At 41.5% G+C, this 19,435-nt stretch overlaps 1 protein-coding gene across 6 annotated transcripts; it reads right to left on the bottom strand.

Annotated features, from left to right (window-relative positions):
- Positions 1-2,341: 2,341 nt before the first annotated feature.
- Positions 2,342-18,954, bottom strand: LOC144519112 (protein NLRC3-like). 6 transcript variants are annotated; one of them, XM_078252015.1, is made up of 19 exons: positions 18,866-18,954; positions 18,327-18,491; positions 15,736-15,968; positions 13,775-15,632; positions 12,275-12,451; positions 11,940-12,113; positions 11,343-11,516; positions 10,188-10,361; positions 9,858-10,031; positions 9,349-9,519; positions 8,806-8,979; positions 7,686-7,726; positions 7,439-7,494; positions 7,221-7,267; positions 6,439-6,656; positions 4,824-5,089; positions 4,601-4,717; positions 4,097-4,238; positions 2,342-3,883 (listed from the first exon to the last, which is right to left on the bottom strand). In XM_078252015.1, exons 2-19 carry the CDS (start codon positions 18,458-18,460, stop codon positions 3,534-3,536), a joined length of 4,680 nt encoding a protein of 1,559 aa, XP_078108141.1. In that variant the 5' UTR covers positions 18,461-18,491; positions 18,866-18,954; the 3' UTR covers positions 2,342-3,533. The 6 variants fall into 6 exon arrangements, 5 of the variants coding, with proteins under 5 accessions (XP_078108141.1, XP_078108142.1, XP_078108144.1 ...); XM_078252016.1 differs by having other exon boundaries at positions 13,775-15,629; XM_078252018.1 differs by having other exon boundaries at positions 13,775-15,629; positions 15,757-15,968.
- Positions 18,955-19,435: the final 481 nt, after the last annotated feature.

Raw genomic sequence — 19,435 nt, 5'->3', positions numbered from 1 at the left:
CTGTTCTCCTGGGTTTGATTTGGATGTGTTAAATATAAACATGGTGTGAAACTCATCTCTTATAACATGCTCCCTGTCTGACATAAAGTGGTATTAACAAGCAGCAGTGACCCAGCAACAGCAGCATGATGTAAAACAGGCGCTCCTGATGCAGATGGGCAATCAATGTCCACAAAAAACAGGCAATGTATTCCGAAAAATAAAATAAAAAGGCACTCTGTTTTGTTAAGGTACACCAGTGGTGGAAGAACTTCTCAGATCCTTTACTTAAAGGTGCTGTAGGTAGGATTGCGAAGATCCAGGACTTAGCCAAAAGATTTGAACATCGACAACTTCTCAGTCCCTCCCCCCCTTTATGCTTAAGCCCAAAACTGTCACCTAAGCCCCTCCCCCCACAAGGGAGAATGAACGCGTGTGCATGAGCAGTGATTGACGTGCAGTTAGACACCCCTCCGGGCCCTGATTGGTGCATCTGGAGCGGTGGAGTTTTGCAAATCGCACTACAGGCTGTAGGTGGTGCCAGAGGAGCTGGATTTCCTTTTAAATTACCTGCTTCATGTAGTTCTACTCGAACATAGGGTCATTACCTACTTACCTACTGCACCTTTAAGTACAAGTAACAATACCACACTGTAAAAATACTCAATTACAAGTAAAAGTCCTGCATTCGACTACTACTTCTACTAAAAGTACATAGGTTTTACCATAACAACACAATCTCATTAAGGGGTGCGTACGATATCGTACGAAAATGTAGGTGGTCACAAGACGCTGGCTACAGAGCTCCAAGAGCTTTCACTTGTATCAGCAGCCGTTGGTAACTGAGTTATGGCCCAGAAAAGGTGACTGTGAGCCGGGTACAAAGCTCCAAGAGGTTGCGGCAGTTGAGTTTAGCTGACAAAACGTAAGTGTTATGCAGCGACGGCAGATAAGTTTAGGCCCCAAACCACTAGGAACATTTAGGAAAAGGTTTTGGTTTGGGAACGAACACGCATTTTCTGGGTGAAAGACTTTTGTTTTCCCCAAGAAGCGAATTTGCCTCCCCGGCTTGAAAGCTCTGTGTTTTATGGCCCAAACGCGGTCCACAGCACTCTTACGCCAGCAGCAGTCAATGTGGTGTTTACAGTGATAAATATGTGGAATACATACAGTACAAATTAGAGTGATTTAGTTTTTGTAGGTATATGTATAAACCAAAAATGTTTTACTTAAAGTAGCAAAAGTAAAAGTACTCACTATGCAACATGGCTCGTTTCAGAGTGTTACCTTATGAAGCCTTCCAGGTCCTGGAAGATGATATTTTGTATCTTATGCACACAAGATAATCACTTGTTTGACAAGTTTTATGTGCAATAAAATAAGACATGTATTTTCCAGGACTTCTGGGGCTTATCTCATTTTCTTCTGGGTAATTTACAACTTTATCATTGCACACTACATGATGACCTCATGTAACTCCCAGCAGAGCTTCACACAACTCCAACCTAAAGTCTAATCAGCAACATAACTTAAAACAGCTTTCATTCATAATAATTCATCATATTTCATGAGTTGATCATGTGTTTTGTGTGTAAAATTAAAGTAACACTACAATATGTGAACAATATTTCCCTGTGAGATGTAGTGGGGTAGAAGTTTAGGGGGAATTAATTGAAAAAAAAACGTATTTTAGACAATTAATTCCTTTATGTTCCAATTTTCACACTCAAAATGAATCTTGTGCTGGGATTATTTTAAGATGTTTTCTTATTATTTTTGCACTCCGTTTAAGCTTATTTAGTCTTTTTTAATGTTTTTGTCCCTGTGGAATGTTTTTTTTAATTCTACAACTGATTTCTAATCATCCCACTTATGAATATGAATCGCTTCAGTAGTCAGATATCTAATATTTTCTGCATTGAGTTGTGTCACATCTTGACTTAAGTTTCAACCATCTTAATTCAAAACATTTACAGATTACAAAATATCACACACAAACTTCATAAGAGTCAGAACAGCTTGTAAAACAACAGTGAATCTTACCTGGTCTAACCGTAGAGGATCTTTGTTTGACGATAACTCCACCTTTTCACAAAATCATCATGCAGAGTACAATCCAATGGCAATAATCACATTATGACAAGAACAGAGAATAAAAGAATAAAGTCTCAGGACAGACAGCAGGAGGAGGAGGAAGCAGCTCGGCTCTCTGCTGCTCTCTGAGCGTCTCGGTGCAGGTTTAAAGTAGAGCAGTGGAAGGTATGAGAGGCAATCAATGACACCCATGATGAGAAGGAGGGAGAGGAGGGTCTTTCACAGCCACAGCTATCACACACTATTCTCACGTTTTTCTTCTTTTTTTAAGGATTTTTTTAATTCAACAGACACATCAACATCAACAACAGAAAAAAGAATATATAGATACACAAACAGTATGTACACACATACACAACAGAAAAATCCCACCCCCAACCTACAAACAAACAGCAGACACTGCAATGCACACATAGTTAATTGAAAGAATGATAGAAAAATATATAAATGTGATCACAAACAGTGGTGTAGTCTACATGATACGCAGGTATACGCAGTATACCCACTAAGAAAGCTCCAGGATTTCATAAACCCATTTAAAAATGTGCAATGACACACAACAATATAATTTCCATTATAATTTTTATATATTTTGAATTGTTTTTTTTCTTCGCATAGGCTAAATAAAGGTATTTCCACCATCAATTGGTGCAAAAAAGTGTATCAAAATGCAGGAAATGAAGTTTTTGATGCTCAAAATTTTCCTGGGGGAGGACACCCACACCCCCCACTATGATATTTTTCAGATATGTTACTCAAGTAAAAGTAGCGATATCACAGACAGTGTAGAAATACTACAAGTAAAAGTCCTGCATTTAAAATCGTACTCAAGTAAAAAGTATTAACATTAAAATGAATCATTCTCAATTCTCACATCTGCCTGATGCTGCAGCTGCATCTTCTATGTCCATCAGAGAAGTGACTCCATCTAGTGGCGGAAACAAGGAACAACACTCTGACCCTGACTCACATTTTGTCCTGCCCTCCCCTCTTCTCGGTCTTTGGTGTTTTTTGCCCCCAATGTCTCCTCCCAGGCAGCGCGGCAATGGTTATGTTTAGGGTTAAGGTTAGGGTTAGCTGCCTCGAAGGCGCTGTTGGAGGCAAAAAACACCATCGAGCCCTCTTCTCCTCCTATTCTCCCTTATTTAAGATTTCACCACATCATTTTCAAATTGGGTAAATCCAGAATAAATTTTATCCAGAATAAATTCCTGCACATTTTCAGCTCTCAGTTGCCCCCCTTCAGGTTGTGGTATCTGTTTGCTTTCTGTTCGTTTTGAAAGGAGATTGATGCGAACTGTTAATAATGTTACAACAGCACATTAAGGTACATGGCATAACACTCAAATGTAATTAATGAGAGGAACTTCTCATTCAAGGTTTACAATAAGTCAGAGTGTAAACAGTCATCTATTTTAGAGATTTATCATCATCCCACTCCACAGTTTCTTGCTTTTGCTTCATCTGAAGTTCAGCACTCTGAAAAGACATGGGTCCACCTGACAGAGAGCAGCGATCAGAACTGAGCTGGCTTTAGCTCCCTTTCTTCGCACCGTGTCGATCACGTCTCGTGCTTTGTCTTCTCTGGCTTTTGTTCTGACCGACTGCATTTCAGCGTCATTTATCACGTGGCGCTCAAGAAGTTTATCCAGAAGCTGATTCAGAACAGGTTCAGTCACTCTGTTAAGAAACTGTATTCGAACTGAGAAGAGCTTCTTGTCAGCTGGGACGCCATCCACTGCTGGGACGCTGTCCACTACAGGGACACTGTCCTCTGCTGGGACACTGTCCACTACTGGGACGCTGTCCTCTGCAAAAAAAATACATTTATATTTATATTCATCAATATTCCCATACGTTGATTTCTTTTCTATTAATGGAGCAATGATATGCTGCAAATTACATATAGCCTTAATAAAAAATGATATGAAATTAAGCAAATGTGGAGGTCCCTGAATGTGCAAAAGAGCTTTACGTATCTATTCTCTTCTTTTACTGAACTGCATGAGGATGAAGTCTTTACCTTTCAGTAACACCTGACGTTTCCACACTTCTCTCCTTTCTTGGTCCTGGACCGTCAAAGTCACTTTGTCTGTGTCCGTAGTCAAAAAAACTTCAAATGTTGGATGGAAATTTGGTCCATACTTCAAGTGAAATGTTGCATGCTGAAAACCAGAATCAACGTGTAACATGTTGTAAAAATGTTTATCTGATACTTTACTGATTGTGAATCTTCATGCATCCAAAAGTTATATTGATGATGATTGGAGACTGTCCTCCTTCAAAAAACGACCCCATAAGTTTTTGTTCAAGCTGCAATTGTGACTCATATTTGCATTTATAGCATGTAGTGGTGGCGCTATTTAGTGACCATAGTAAGGAGGCAGGTTGGGGTGGTCAAACAAACAGGACTCCTCACGCAGGGGTAAGTGTCCCATTTGAAAATGTATATACTGTATATCATATGGTGTGGAGGACTTGTTGGATGATTCTATTTATAAGCATTAGAAGTGTAGAAGTGACTCACCTCAGGCTGTATTGTGAAGCCCTCAGGTTCACAGTGGACACTGTAACTTTGACCAATGCCGAGATGACATTCAGATGACATCGTGAGGTATTCAGCACCTCGTTGTTTCTTTTCAACCTTCAGTAATAAGGACATTTTTATTAGTTTAGTTTATTCTCAGATAGGTCGCGCAATTTAATTATAGAGCACACTGATGGTGAGCACAAATGATGGATAGCTTTACCTCATCTAGAGGGACGTTCTCGGGCAGCAGAAATACATCGAGTACTTGATACCTTGCGCGTGGGGGTCGAAGGAACAGCAGAACTTGGCCCTCTATTGGCAGCATTAAGCTCACAAACCTTCTGACGAAATCCCAGACCAGGCCAAAGGCAGAGAGGTGAGGGACCTTCACAACCACATGAGTGTCTGTAACCTCCAGCGGCTCCAAGATGCTCATTCCGTCATCAGTGATGTGGACGACAGACAGCAGGCCATCAAAGAGCAACGCTGAAAGCAAAAGAGTTGTCAAACTTTTGACTTTCTTTGCAAAAACAGGTTAATCTCTACCTAATTCTCATTTCTTACCATTTGAGTTCAGAGTTTAAATAACCATTAACTCTGGAGCCGCCTAATTTTACTCTAATCTTTACCTATTCTTTTTTTTAATTTTAGATTAGATTGGCTTATCAGAAGGGCAGCTGACCTGCAAGAGATGATCATAAGTAAGCCGGATTTCTGGAACCTCCATTGTCAGTTACCACAGCTAAGGACAAAGTCATGCAGACTAGATAAGTGTGGTTGGATGGTTGAAGTGTGTTATGGTGACAACCGAAGGGGTAGAACTACAGGGGATGTTCAGGACAGCTATAAATACCTTGGAATCCCTCAAGGAAATGGAAATCATGAGGAGGCCACAAAGAAGGCAGCCACAGCCTAGTGCCTACACAGAGTAAGGCAGGTCCTGAAAAGTCAGCTGAATGGGAAGAACAAGGTCCGAGCCATGAAGACCTACGCACTGTCAGTCATGAGATACCCCACTGGTATAATAACTTGGCTAAAGAAAGAGATACAGGCCACTGATATCAAGACAAACAAGCTACTCACAATGCATTGAGGGTTTCACCCCAAGTCCAGCACCCTGAGACTACAATAAGCGAAGGTAGGTGGCCGAGGCCTAGTGAGCATCAAAGCCCCTATCCAGGATGAAACAAGAAGATCCAGTAGTACATCAGGAAGACGGCTCCAAGTCATGACCTGCTAAGTGAATTATCTCCGGCAGCAGAAACCCGATGACAAGGAGGCAGGGGGAGAGGAGGAACCATCATGTTAGGAAAAGACCCTGCGTTGCATGTACCACCGACAGATACAGGAAGTGGCTGATATCGAGAAATCATAACAGTGGCTAGAAATGGCTGGTCTGAAAGATAGCACAGAGTCACTAATCATGGCACCAGAAGAACATGCACTATGTACAAGATCAATAGAGGACGGGGTCTACCATACTGGACAGGACCCCAGGTGCAGGCTGTGTAAAGACATTCCTGAGAGAGACCAGCACATACGTAAGATGTGGAGGAGGATTGAACCAATTACCTTCTCGCACAAGCTTGCTTCTTATTCTTTATTTCATAAAGGACAACACACATTAATCAACATGTTTGTAACTGTGTCAGTGTTAGCCAGCCGGCTAATTTTCAACTGTAGTCCTTTGGCCAGATGATTTTAGACCAGAGCAACAGGAAACAGCTTCTCTAATATATAATATACTGCCCAGAACCCTCAGGCCCCAGGCCTCTGGTAGAGGACCCGTAAATTACATTTAACCCGTTTAACACTGTATACAGCCATGTCCTTACCATCCTTTGTTTCACAGTGTGGAAGGTGGAGCTGAAGGACAGCAGCATCCTCAGAGCTCTTGATTTCAAACAGCGGCCCTGCAGCCTTCTTGCCAGCTGGTTGGAGGAGGCTCTGGTTCCATTGGACAATACTGTACAGTACCTCCGCCTCCTGAGCCATAACGAACACCAGTCCAGTCAAATTGCACTGAAACACACCTGGACCAGGACACCTGAACCTGCAGGACACAGAAGGTACAATTTTATATTACAAGCATTTGTTGGCCTGTTATTCAAATAATCTGTTTTTAACTGATTAGTGTTTATTCACAGCTCTGGGAAACTGATTGTTGTTTAATGAGTGATAACTAATTTGATACAATTGTTCAAATTCATTTGTGTTCACAGTACAACATTCAAGACGAATACATGGTGCCTTCTGCCCTCTTATGGTCACTTTTGGCTAAAAAAACAAGATAGCGTGGGCCAAATGCCAAACTCTCCAGTGGGTGATGCCACGAATTCTACGTTTATCATTATTTTACAGTCTATGGTTCTGACTATAAACAAACAGCTCCAGGGTTGGGTGGAGACAAACAAATACCACCCTCTCGAGGTGATCTTGAGTGACATATGTCCTAGTCTGGCTCAACGGATGTACATTGCTGGAATAAAACCTGATATCCTACTCATCGCTCGTCTGATGTGTTATAAATATTCATTCATCACAGACTTGTTTAGAATTACAACGTCATTAACCATGAAAAAAGTTGGAATAGTGTTTTGTCACTTTTTAGCGTTACCTGTAGGAAGATTCAGTTGTGTGTTCAGGTGAGAAGGATAATGGAGCCTATAATTAAGAAATGCATGAAGTTATTTTAATAAAAATCAAGTTCAACTCAAGTTTAATGAACAAAAGCTGCAATTCCCCACCCTCTGTTCACTTTGTCCAAAATCATTACATTTTATACAGTGGTGAAACCGCAGGAAATAAACTTCACACTGTACAAACCTCTCTTACCTTTTCGTTTTTCTCTGGCAGGTTTGTTTTCACATCAAGTTTCACATTGGAGTCATCTGACGGATGGAAGAAGTGAAAGAGAAGGAACAATTATGAAAACTTGATTTGGGGTAAGAAACATTAGCAGCCAAAAAGCTTTAAAAAAATGGAATTGAAAAATGTTTTTTATTGAACAACATGCTGATTTTAAGATAAGATTTGAATATACAATAGTTTGATAAATGGGGGACAGTCTTTCAATACTCACATTTCTTGTGTGTCTTAGCTGTGATCAACTTGTCATTGATCCTGTAGAGATGAACACAACCCCAAATTTAAAAAAAAAAGTTTAAAAGTTTTAGATATAGTTTAAAGGGGTGATAAAATGCAAACCCGATTTTACCTTGTCATAGTTGAAAAACGACAGTTTGGTGGGTAAATAGGACATACATAGAAGCTCAAAATCCCATTGAATCAACTATATAAAGCTCAAATATGGGCTGTTTTACAAAAATTGATGGCTAATTGCAAATTTAGTTCAGGAGCTCCACAGTATGCCGTGACAGCGGCACAGTGCCTGCCTGGATCGCTGGCTTTCTGCCTGGACTGTCAGACCCCGCTGTATGCTGGCTGGAGCTCTCTCAGGAGACACTGAGAGAATACTGGCCCAGAGAAAAAGGGTAGATATCGGACAATTGAGCGGGACATGTGGATTTAAATCAGTGGGGCAGTGGACTCACAATGGGCGGTGCGCAGGAGCTGCCTGAGGGCGGCGGTTCAATGTACATTAACTTTTTTTTCCAACATGGATCCTCAGGGAACAGTGTCGAAAGCATAGGTATGTGGGGACATGGGCACAGAGGGGTACGTGTGTGTGTGTGTGTGTGTGTGTGTGTGTGTGTGTGTGTGTGTGTGTGTGTGTGTGTGTGTGTGTGTGTGTGTGTGTGTGTGTGTGTGTGTGTGTGTGTGTGTGTCTGTGTGTGTGTGTGTGTGTGTGTGTGTGTGTGTGTGTGTGTGTGTGTGTGTGTGTGTGTGTGTGTGTGTGTGTGTGTGTGTGTGTGTGTGTGTGTGTGCGTGCTAAGCTCAACAAATCAGCGTGCAGCTCATCTAAATATTCATGAGCAGACCATATAAGGAAGAAAAGTTCTTGTTTCAGTCCAGTCCCATTTAACAGGCTAGCATTAGGGCCAAAAAAACAGCAAAAGAGAAATTTTCAGCCCAACCAATGTTGCATACCCTATTAGGAGACCTTAAGGAACAGCGTGAAATACCGTATATAACCATTCTATCACCCCTTTAAGATTCTGACACGAGCGAATTGATCCAATGTGTGGAACTCATTAACCTCCCTAATACTGCTGAACCAGCATGGACTGAGTCTTACTGACCTCAGAGTCTCCAGTCTATAGTGTGGACTCTCCAAATGACAAGAGAGGAGCTCCACTCCTGAATCCAGAATGTTGTTAAGACTCAGGTCCAGCTCCCTCAGATGGGAGGGGTTGGTCTTCAGAGCTGATGCCAGAGAAGCACAGCTGATCTCTGACAAACCGCAGCGACTCAATCTGAATAAAGAATGAATGATCATCATTATCAAATCTTCATAATATCAGCCACAATGAAATTAATGGAAACCAAAGAAACATTTCTTCTTCAGAAAGTAAACTTCATCAATTTAAAACAAATATGTTTAGAGGATCTTCTGTATTGAGATTTGACCATTTACCAACAATTATAAACATACATTTACTTTAACAACTAAGGGTCATCTTTTCTGATTGCAGAATTTAGTCTGCACAATTTAGTACAAGAAAATATGAACAAAAATAAATTGTAATCTTTATGGATGTAAGTTATGTTTGTACATACATTATGTTCAATTGTTAATTAAACACATTAGTCCTAAAATAGTAACAGGTAGTCAGTAAACTGACCTCAGAGTCTTCAGTCTACAACTTGGACTCTGTAGAAAATCACAGAGCAGCTTTACTCCAGAATCCTGAAGCTTGTCACTCAGCTCCAACTCGCTCAGATGGGAGGGGTTGGACTTCAGAGCTGCGGCCAGAGAAGCACAGCTGATCTCTGACAAACTGCAGCCCCACAATCTGAATAAAGATGTAACTTTAGAAGACAATGTTTCTGTTTGAAATCATTTAATGATGAAAAATCTATTGTTTAAGATGTTTGGTGTAATATATATTTTACCAAGGAAAGCAATTTGTTTGTTTTGATCGCACCAAATCTCCTTACCTTGACTGTCCTTTAGGGGACCTACAAGGCCCTTTTTTCTGGGACCAATTTTATTCACACTCTATATAAATGACTTACCCAATGTGTGTCAAAAAACAATATTACAATGTATGCAGATGATGCAGTAATTTGTCATGTGAAAAAACCCTCATATCATGTAAATGTCAGCAAAGATGTAAAAATGGTGTCTGACCTCAGAATCTCCAGTCTACAAAGTGGACTCTTCAGAAAATCACACAGCAGCTTCACTCCTGAATCTTGCAGCTCGTTGTTACTCAGCTGCAGCTCTCTCAGATGGGAGGGGTTGGACTTCAGAGCTGAGGCCAGAGAAGAACAGCTATTCCCTGACAAACCGCAGCCCCTCAATCTGAACAAAGAGATACATTATGTAACTAAAAATCCATTTATTTAATAAGATGTGTTCATGTTTTAAATGTGTAGATGTAATGTTTGTACATAAATTAGGTCCAGTTGTTAATTAAACATGAGATGTACAGAAGTAACAGTGATGCAGTAAACTGACCTCAGAGTTTCAAGTCTACATTGTGGACTCTTCAGAAAATCACACAGCAGCTTCACTCCTAAATCCTGAAGGTTGTTATGACTCAGGTCCAAGTCTTTCAGATCGGAAGGGTTGGCCCTCAGAGCTGAGGCTAAAGAAGCACAGTTGATCTCCGACAAACTGCAGTTCCACAATCTAAATGAAGAACAAATACTTAAGAAGACAATGTTCCTGTTTAAAATCATTTGATGTTTAATCATCCGTTCAGAGCTGGAGTTTAGAATGTAGAAATGTAGAACCAATTCTGTCCATGGAATAACCCAGCTTTTAACTCCATCTGAAGTTACCCATAGTTTGATTAATCAAGCACAGCCTATTTTTAAAATGGAGGAAATAACAGAACCAGAAGTGGCCAATATAATTGGTGCACTGAAAAGCTCTAAAGCTAAGGATGCTTACAGGCTTGATACCAACTTTCTGAAATAACATAAAGACTCTTTGGTACGCCCAATCCCCAAATTAACCATCTGTTTAATTTGACATTTAGCTAAACAGTTGTTCCATCTGCTTTAAATAAAGACTACACCTATCTGCATTGATAGGTGACGTAAAGAAGGCATTTGACACAGGCAACCACCTGGTTCTTTCATCAAATTTGGCACGCTTTAATTTTTCTGAAGACGCTATCCTGTTGATGAAATCATACATATATACAGAAAGCAATTTGTTTTTGTCGATCGCACCAAATCTTCTTATACCTTGTCCTGTCCTGTAGGGATCCCACAAGGCTCTATTCTGAGACCAAATATGTTTACTCTATATACTAATGACTTACCTGATGTGTGTCAAAAAATCAATATTCAAATGTGTGCAGATGATGCATAAATCATTACACTGGCAAAAGACAACCAAGAAGCCTCCTCAATTATTACATCTCCGATGTCCCATGTTCAGGACTGGCTTACTAAACATTGTCACCCCAAAAAAACTTTGTGTATGATTTTTACAAAACACTAAGTAGAGGTGACACATTCCAATGTGTTCCTGAGAGGGGAGGAACTTGACATTGTAAAAGTGTTTTGTCACACTGGACTCTAAATTTAGCTTTAAAAGTAATTTGAAATGGTGTCAAATTCATATTCATCTCAGAACAGAAGTAAAACATGGTGAACTGACCTCAAAGTTTCCAGTGTACAGTGTGGATTCTTCAGAAAATCACACAGCAGCTTCACTCCTGAATCCTGCAGCTTGTTGTTACTCAGCTGCAGCTCTCTAAGATGGGAGGGGTTTAACTTCAGAGCTGAGGCCAGAGAAGCACAGCTGATCTCTGACAAACTGCAGCCCCTCAATCTGAATAAAGAATAATGTAAATAAAAATCTATTTATTATCCTATCAGATGTGTTCCAGTCAGCTTTTCCCTAAAATGAGTAGAGTGACTTTATCATTCTGTTATTGCAGATAATATCAGCCTCTGATTATGTTATTTGTGAAAACACATTGAAATTAATGGAATCCAAAGACATATTTCTACTTTATCAATTTAAAAAAAAATATCAGTTCAGATGATCTTCTGTATACAGATGTAACCATTTAATACAAATTATAAACATACATTTACTTAAACTAATAGTCAACACTTAAAAAAAATATAATAATGTTTAGGGAACAAATATATTTTGTGACTGCAAACTAAATTTAGTAGGAGAAAAAAGGAAAATATTAAGAAAACTTACAATGTTATGCATGTAGTAACAAAGAGTCAGTGAACTGACCTCAGAGTCTCCAGTCTACAGTGTGGACTCCTAAGAAAATCACAGAGCAGCTCTACTCCTGAATCCTGCAACTGGTTGTCACTCAGATCCAGCTCTCTCAGATGGGAGGGATTGGACTTCAATGCTGAGGCCAGAGAAGCACAGCTGATCGCTGACAAACTGCAGTACCTCAATCTGAATAAAGAATAGATTATGTAAATAAGGATCCTTTTTTTTAAGAGGCATTTAGGTTTTAAATGTGTAGCTCAACAACTTTAGAAAGTGTCTCTGACGCTCATTTGAATTGAATATATACAAACAAACAAAACTACATTAGCTACAGTCAGTGAACTGACCTCAGCGTCTCCAGTCTACAGTTTGGACTCTTCAGTCCATCAGACAAAAGCTTCACTCCTAAATCCTGCAGGTACTTGTTGTAACTTAGGTCCAGTTCTTTCAAATGGGAGGGGTTGGACTTCAGAGCTGAGGCCACAACTTCACAGTGAGAATTTGAGAGGTAACAGCCAGTAAGTCTGTCATGACACAAATATTACAAAATATGTTATTATGAAAGAGGACATGTTCAGCAAATCTTCCCTCACTGTGTTTGATGTGAAACTATAATTCTCAGCCCTCTCTCTCTCTCTCTCTCTCTCTCTCTCTCTCTCTGTCTCTCTCTCTCTCTCTTTCTCTCTCTCGTTCAGCAGATTCTAGCAGTTACATTTAGGCTTCCTTAATGTCTGCAGTCCACTGTCAGTCTGATCTGATTTTATGTCTGTCTACACAATGTTAGCATGAGCTCATCTTAATTATTAAACATTTCTGAAGCTCAGTGAACAGTTACAGCTGAACAAAAATCTCTCTTTGCTGGCTACCTGCTGCTTTCAGGTTCACGTTCATAAGTGAGAAAATTCAGTTGCCAAACGGAACAGAAATTAAATTACTACTACAATATTAGAGATAAGCAGAGACTCAGGGTCGTTTGGCAGCAGAGACTCGAGGTTGCTGGGCAGCAGAGACTCAGGGTTGTTGGGCAGACAGGCAGGGAAACAGGTAGCAGGTTAAAAAAGCTATGATGAACCAGCAAGGGACAAACGAAGTGGACTGATATATGTAGGAGGTCAGGGGACTGCAGGGCTGATGAGAAACAGGGAAAAGGTATGCAGGCGGGAGGGGATTTTAGGTTAACAGGGCTGGCAAGAGAGTTTGAGGGCATCTGGGGGATGGTTTGAGGATGGCAGGTGTGGGGAGTAAGGAGTGTACTTGGCCAGGGGAAGTGATTACCAGACGTCCCGCCAGGCTGGTCGGGAACACCAAGCAGGGTGGGTGGAGGTGGACTGAATTACCCAGGAGAATGGCCTGAGGTAAGGACAGAGCATCTCAGGGAGTCACCGACGTAATTCGTCTGGAGGATGAAGGTGGTCATGAGACCTCTCTGGAAGGCAACCAGGAAGAGGGGACTCCACTGCAGAGCCAGATAACTTGAGACCAGGACTGGCAACTAGTGGAACCAAGAGAACAGGAGACAGCAGGGGCACATGTCCTGTTGACTGCCAGGGCACAGGAACTGTTGACCGGATAGCACCTGAGAAATTCACACTCTGTAGCCTCCCAGTGAACCTCCAGTAGGTGTTTAGCCAGGGCTGGATCCTCTTTATGCATTGAGCGCATAAAAACTCAATAAGCTCATCATCTGAGTCCATGGAGTAAATATATGGCGGGAACATGGGGAGCTGGTGCAGTTCAATGATTTATTAAGAAAAAGACTTACAATATCAAGTATTTTAAAGTATATATTTAAAGAACTAAACTACTAATCTAAACAGATTTATAAAGTTAATCACATCTGGACTTACAGTGCCTTTCTGCAGTTCCTCACAGCTGTAATCAGTCTCCGTCGTCCCTCTAGTGATGTGTTGTACTTCTCCAGGTCCAACTCATCCAGAACCTCCTCTGACATCTGCAGCATGTAGGCCAGAGCTAAGCAGTGGATCTCTGAGAGTTCCTTCTCTGATCTGTTCCCTGACTTCAGGAATTCTTGGATCTCCTGATAGACTGAGTGGTCGTTCATCTCCGTCAGACAGTGGAAGATGTTGATGCTTCTGTCAGGAGAGATCTTGTCCATGTTTATCTTCTTCAGATTGTTGATGGATCTTTGGATAATTTCTGGACTGTTGTCTGTCCGACCCAGAAGACCTCCTAACAATCTCTGGTTGGACTCCAGAGAGAGGCCATGGAGGAAGCGGACAAACAGGTCTAGGTGGCCATTTTTACTTTTGAGGGATTTCTCCATGGCTCTCCTCAGGAAAACATCCAGAGATAGGTTATCATTTTCATAACCATCACTGTCACTGCCACTCTCATTGTAGAGGTCATTCAGGGTTCGGTAATTATCCCTGTCTTCTCTCAGGAAGTCCTCCAGTACCTCTGTGTTCCTGTTGGTGTAACAGTGGTAGAAATAGACTGCAGCCAGAAACTCCTGAATGCTCAAATGGATGAAGCAGTAGACTGTTTTCTCGAAGATCACACTCTCTCTTTTGAAGATCGTTGTACAAATTCCTGAGTACACTGAGGCCTCTGTCACATCAAGACCACACCGCTCCAGGTCTTCTTGGTAGAACATGATGTTTCCTTTCTCCAGCTGTTCAAAAGCCAGCCTCCCCAGCTTCAGAAGAACTTCCCTGTCAGCCTCCATCAGCTCCTGTGAACCTGTCTCATGTCCCTCATCATACTTCTGCTTCTTCCTCTTTGTCTGAACCAGTAAGAAGTGTGAGTACATGTCAGTTAATGTTCTGGGCAGCTCTCCTCTCTGGTCGGTAGTCAACATGTGGTCCAGAACTGCAGCAGTGATCCAGCAGAAGACTGGGAGAAGACACATGATGTGGAGGCTCCTGGATGTCTTGATGTGGGAGATGATTCTGCTGGACAGCCCTTCATCACTAACTCTCTTCCTGAAGTACTCCTCTTTCTGGGCGTCATTGAAGCCTTGTACTTCTGTTACCCTGTCAACACATGCAGGAGGGATCTGATTGGCTGCTGCAGGTCGGGAAGTTATCCAGACGAAAGCTGAGGAAAGCAGATTCCCCTCGATGAGGTTTGTTAAAAGCACGTTAACTGATGACTTCTCTGTGACATCAGAAACAACCTCATTGTTAAGGAAATCCAGTAAAAGTCTGCTTTCATCCAGGCCGTCAAAAATGAAGAGAACTTTGCAGCCAGCGAGTTGATCTGCTGTGAGCTTCTGTAATGCTGGATGGAAAACATGGATTAGCTCTAGAAGACTGTACTGCTCATCTTTGATCAAGTTCAGCTCCCTGAACGACAGCGGGATCACCAGACTGATATCTTGGTTTTCCAAACCCTCTGCCCAGTCCAGACAGAACTTCTGCACTAAGAAGGTTTTTCCAACACCAGCAACACCGTTAGTCAGGACGACTCTGATGTGTTTCTGTTGGTCAGGTAAGGCTTTAAAGATGTCGCAGCACTTGATTGGAGTGTCATTGAAGGTCTCCATCTTGGAAGATGTCTCAAGCTGCAATACCTCATGTTGGGTGTTAATGTTTTCACTCTGTCCCGCTTTGATGTAAAGCTCAGTGTAGATCCTGTTTAGGGGGGTTTCAGTTCCTGTTTTAATAGGTCCTTCAGTTACATGTTCAAATCTTGTCTTCAGACTGATTATATGTCCAACTGAAACCACCTGCAGACCACGATCTGCTAATAGAGAAGACAAAATGTGGGCTTAAAGAAAAAGGTTAGGTTTAATGTCTGTACTGTACAACACAACAAAATAAAAACATCAACAGACAGACAGTTTTACTTGGTACAGTGCTGGTCTGACCGGCTGTCTGCAGTCCAGCTCTTGTTCTGGATCTTTTTCCACACTGGGGACAGGAGGAGTCTCCTGATGAAGCAGACTGTTCCCAGTATGAGGTGATGCACTCTCTGCAGAACCAGCGTCCACAGCTGGTAGAGACTGGATCCTTCAGGACATCATGACACAAAGCACAGCGGGATGGCTGCTCCTCCATAGAAACATGACTTTTCTTCTCTCTGTTGAGATGAACACATTCTTTATAACACTTTGCATTAGAGGTTACCAACCCCTCTCAATATACACTACCATTTGTCATTGAACCCAGTCTCACGGCAGTTCGTGTAAATGTCACGTTATTTTTAATCTAATTGATACGTGTTCACGGGGACATTTTTCTCGTTTTTTACGTGGTGGCCAGCACGAAATACCCTACGGGGAAAGGACGCCCCATATGCCCGGGAGGCACAACAATAATGGGACGGGGCGCCTCACACGCCGGGAGACGGCCGTGGAGGACGGCAGCTCCGGACACGCGACAATAACGGGATGGGGCACCTCACACGCTAGGAGACGGCCGCTGGGGACGGCCGCTGGGGACGGCCGCTGGGGACGGCTGCTGGGGACGCACGACAATAACGGGACGGGGCGCCTCACACGCCGGGAGACAGCCGCTGGGGACGCGCGACAATAACGGGACGGTTGTGATTAGGAAGACTACGGGAAACAAAACGCCACACACGGGACGCGATCCCCGCTCACCCAGTTGAAAGTCTTGTGTTGTTTGACCCATCCACCACCCCGACCAACTTCCCTATGCGGATTTTCGGCTCTTTATACTACTCCCTACCATTTGTGTGCTGTGACCACGAAATATGCTTCCCACTGAAATACATTACTTCACATTTTCGTGCTGGCCACCACGTAAAAAATGAGAAAAACGTCCCCGTGAACACGTATTAATAGATTAAAAATAACGTGACATTTACACGAACTGCCGTGAGACCGGGCTGTGTCATCTCTGATTTTATTGGTGGTATTGTCTTCTTTCCTTCAATGATAACTATTTGAACAAAGATTTTAAAAAAAACATTTTTAATTTAGACACCAAATGCAGTCTTTTAATAGGAGTCACAGCCCAAGAGGGCTAGGATCCCTATTGAAACCGCTCAGGTTTCGTCGGTGAAAGTAGCCACGGCAGCCTACACCGTACAAGTTTCAGGGGTGGTATAGAATGGTAACCTGACGTGCCGGATGGTTTGAAGAATCAGAACAACATCATTTTAGAAGGCATCACTGGAAAATGTTTGGAAAAGGACAGGCACTTCCAAAAAAATACCTGGCAGGTGATTGGATGAACCACCTGTCTATCACGTCGGCCATTTGTTGTTTTGAACAGTTGCTTTGCTCCTGTCATAATTACTATGGCCATTAGAGGGCACCAACAATATAAATGTAAATATGAGTCGTCCTGCTTGAATAAACGACCTATGGGGGAAATATTCGGCAGAGGACAGTCTGGTTGTTACAGTCTGCATTATTGTGCATTTGATCCTTAACCTCCAGTTTCTTTAACCAATGGCTGGTTCTTCTCTTCTCATTCAGCTGTTGCTCAGACGGGATGTTTGTCTCTTTCTGCCCTTTCCGTTGTCAGTCTGGTTGAACTGTTGTACAGCGATTTGTTCTCTATTGTAGGAAATATTTTAGTAAGAGTATGTGTGTATGTGCTAGTTGCAAAAGAGCTGTGTGCAGTCAAATTGAGGAAGGGGTGACCTCTTGATGCACAGAAGGTTAAGCTTAAGTCATAAAACTAGTTTAGGCCTTATATGGCATAAAAGTTAATTGTTTACGAGAACAAGAAGAGGATGTTGCACCAGACAGAGGACCCAACCCTGTGAGTGAGTGTGTGTATGTGGCAACAGAAGAATCTGCCCGGAGACAGGAGGACTACACCCTATCAAGGAAAAGGATAAAGGTTGAGGGATATTGCACAACAGGGCTCACAATTGGACAGCGACTTTGCTAACCTGAGCTCCGACTCTTTTGTCTGTAGCTAGGGATACTTAATGTCTTTTGTGAACCCACATATGTGATTACAACTTAACTGCTGCGCTCAGTAAACTTTTCTTAACCTGAATCTATCGTCTCAGACTCGATCCTTGAGTTTTGGTATCCATAAGTCCTATCAACGAATACGCAGGAATTAGAGCAATTGGAGTCAGATATCTCAGCCTTCGGGCCTGTGTCTTTTTCGCCAAAATTCCCTTTCTACACCATCTACAAAACTAAATAAACTCTATTTGTAAAGAGGACTTTCTACATGCTAAAGTAAAGAGCAATAAGAAACATAGAGCAGTTAAGACATCTGATTGGACACAATCATCATGTACATATGTGGCTCTTCTATATTTTCATTCACTTTAGAATCAAATGGCATTTGATTTAAATTAATGCAAACACAGAACACCGTCTATGGGCTGTTCTGTGTTTCTTTACTGTCCTCTACTTACTGTATGTAATTATCAAAGAACAGTGGAGATTATCAGACAACATAAGAAACTGAGTCAGGTCAGTTTACAGTAGAAATAGTCTCTTACTTTGTGTCTGAGGGTCCAGGTTCATTACTGGAGTTTTGAGGATCATCTTTAGACTGCTCACACTCCCACTCCATAGAGGGACAGCTGCAGACCGGAGACTGTGATCTGTCCTCGTCTTCTTCTAAATCACTCATCTTCTCAAGTTTGAGAAGTAAACCAGTAACACTGGACACAGAGAGAGCGAGAGAGACACACACACACACACACATACAAAGTTTATTTTACTTTAGTTTATTCAAAACCATGAGTATTTCCTAGATATTATAATGATAAACTTTGACTGGTTTGAATACAAACAAATAAGTTAGACTTCACGCTGTGGCTGCTCTCCATTTCGACTGTTGGTGTGTCACAAGTTAAGTAGCTGTATGGCTCAGAAATCAGGAAATTAAAAAAGGAATAACATTTGAATTTGACACCTTGGACTCTGGGATGGTGATTTTTATTATGGTATTTTTCAGACGTACAGTAAAATAGACTCAACAATTAATCTGAAAAACATCAGCAGATTCATCAACAATGAGATTATTTACACTCACCCTCCCCTAGACGTCAGTCTGTCTTCTTCCCTCTGCTCTGTCTAGTGTAAAATGGAGTCTCACTTTATGCTTTTAGTTTTCAGTATTCCTTCGGGTTGGCACTTCCTCCTTTTACACCACAATCGGTTGTTGGCAATATGGGAACACCTACAGAGAAGAACTTTGCTCTCAAAGTTACACACAGTTTCAAGAATACTTTACAGGTAGACAGAAACAGATATGTTGGGGGAAAAAATAGATAAGTATATGAATATATAAAAATCAACAATGTGATATAAGTCAAATGTTCAGTATTGTAAACAATGCAATTATTTTATGTCTTGGATGCATGATTCTTTCCCTTTTCTTTTTTAACATTTTGTTCTAGCATTGTTGGAGGAAGAATGACATTTTAATATATCATATGATATTATGTTATATTGTATTATGTGACTAATAAACACTTAACATTTGAAACTGCTTTATCCATTAGAGCAACAGAAGGGGACGGTAAGCAATGCAACGTTAACTTGCCGGAGCCTCCCATCCACCATTTATAACATGAAGAAGGACAACGTCATCCATCTTTGG

The sequence above is a fragment of the Sander vitreus genome, chromosome 6 (assembly GCF_031162955.1).
Source record: "Sander vitreus isolate 19-12246 chromosome 6, sanVit1, whole genome shotgun sequence".
NCBI classification, from domain to species: domain Eukaryota; kingdom Metazoa; phylum Chordata; class Actinopteri; order Perciformes; family Percidae; genus Sander; species Sander vitreus.
Note: the sequence above shows the minus strand (reverse complement) of the source record. Positions and strands in the feature narration are given on the sequence as shown.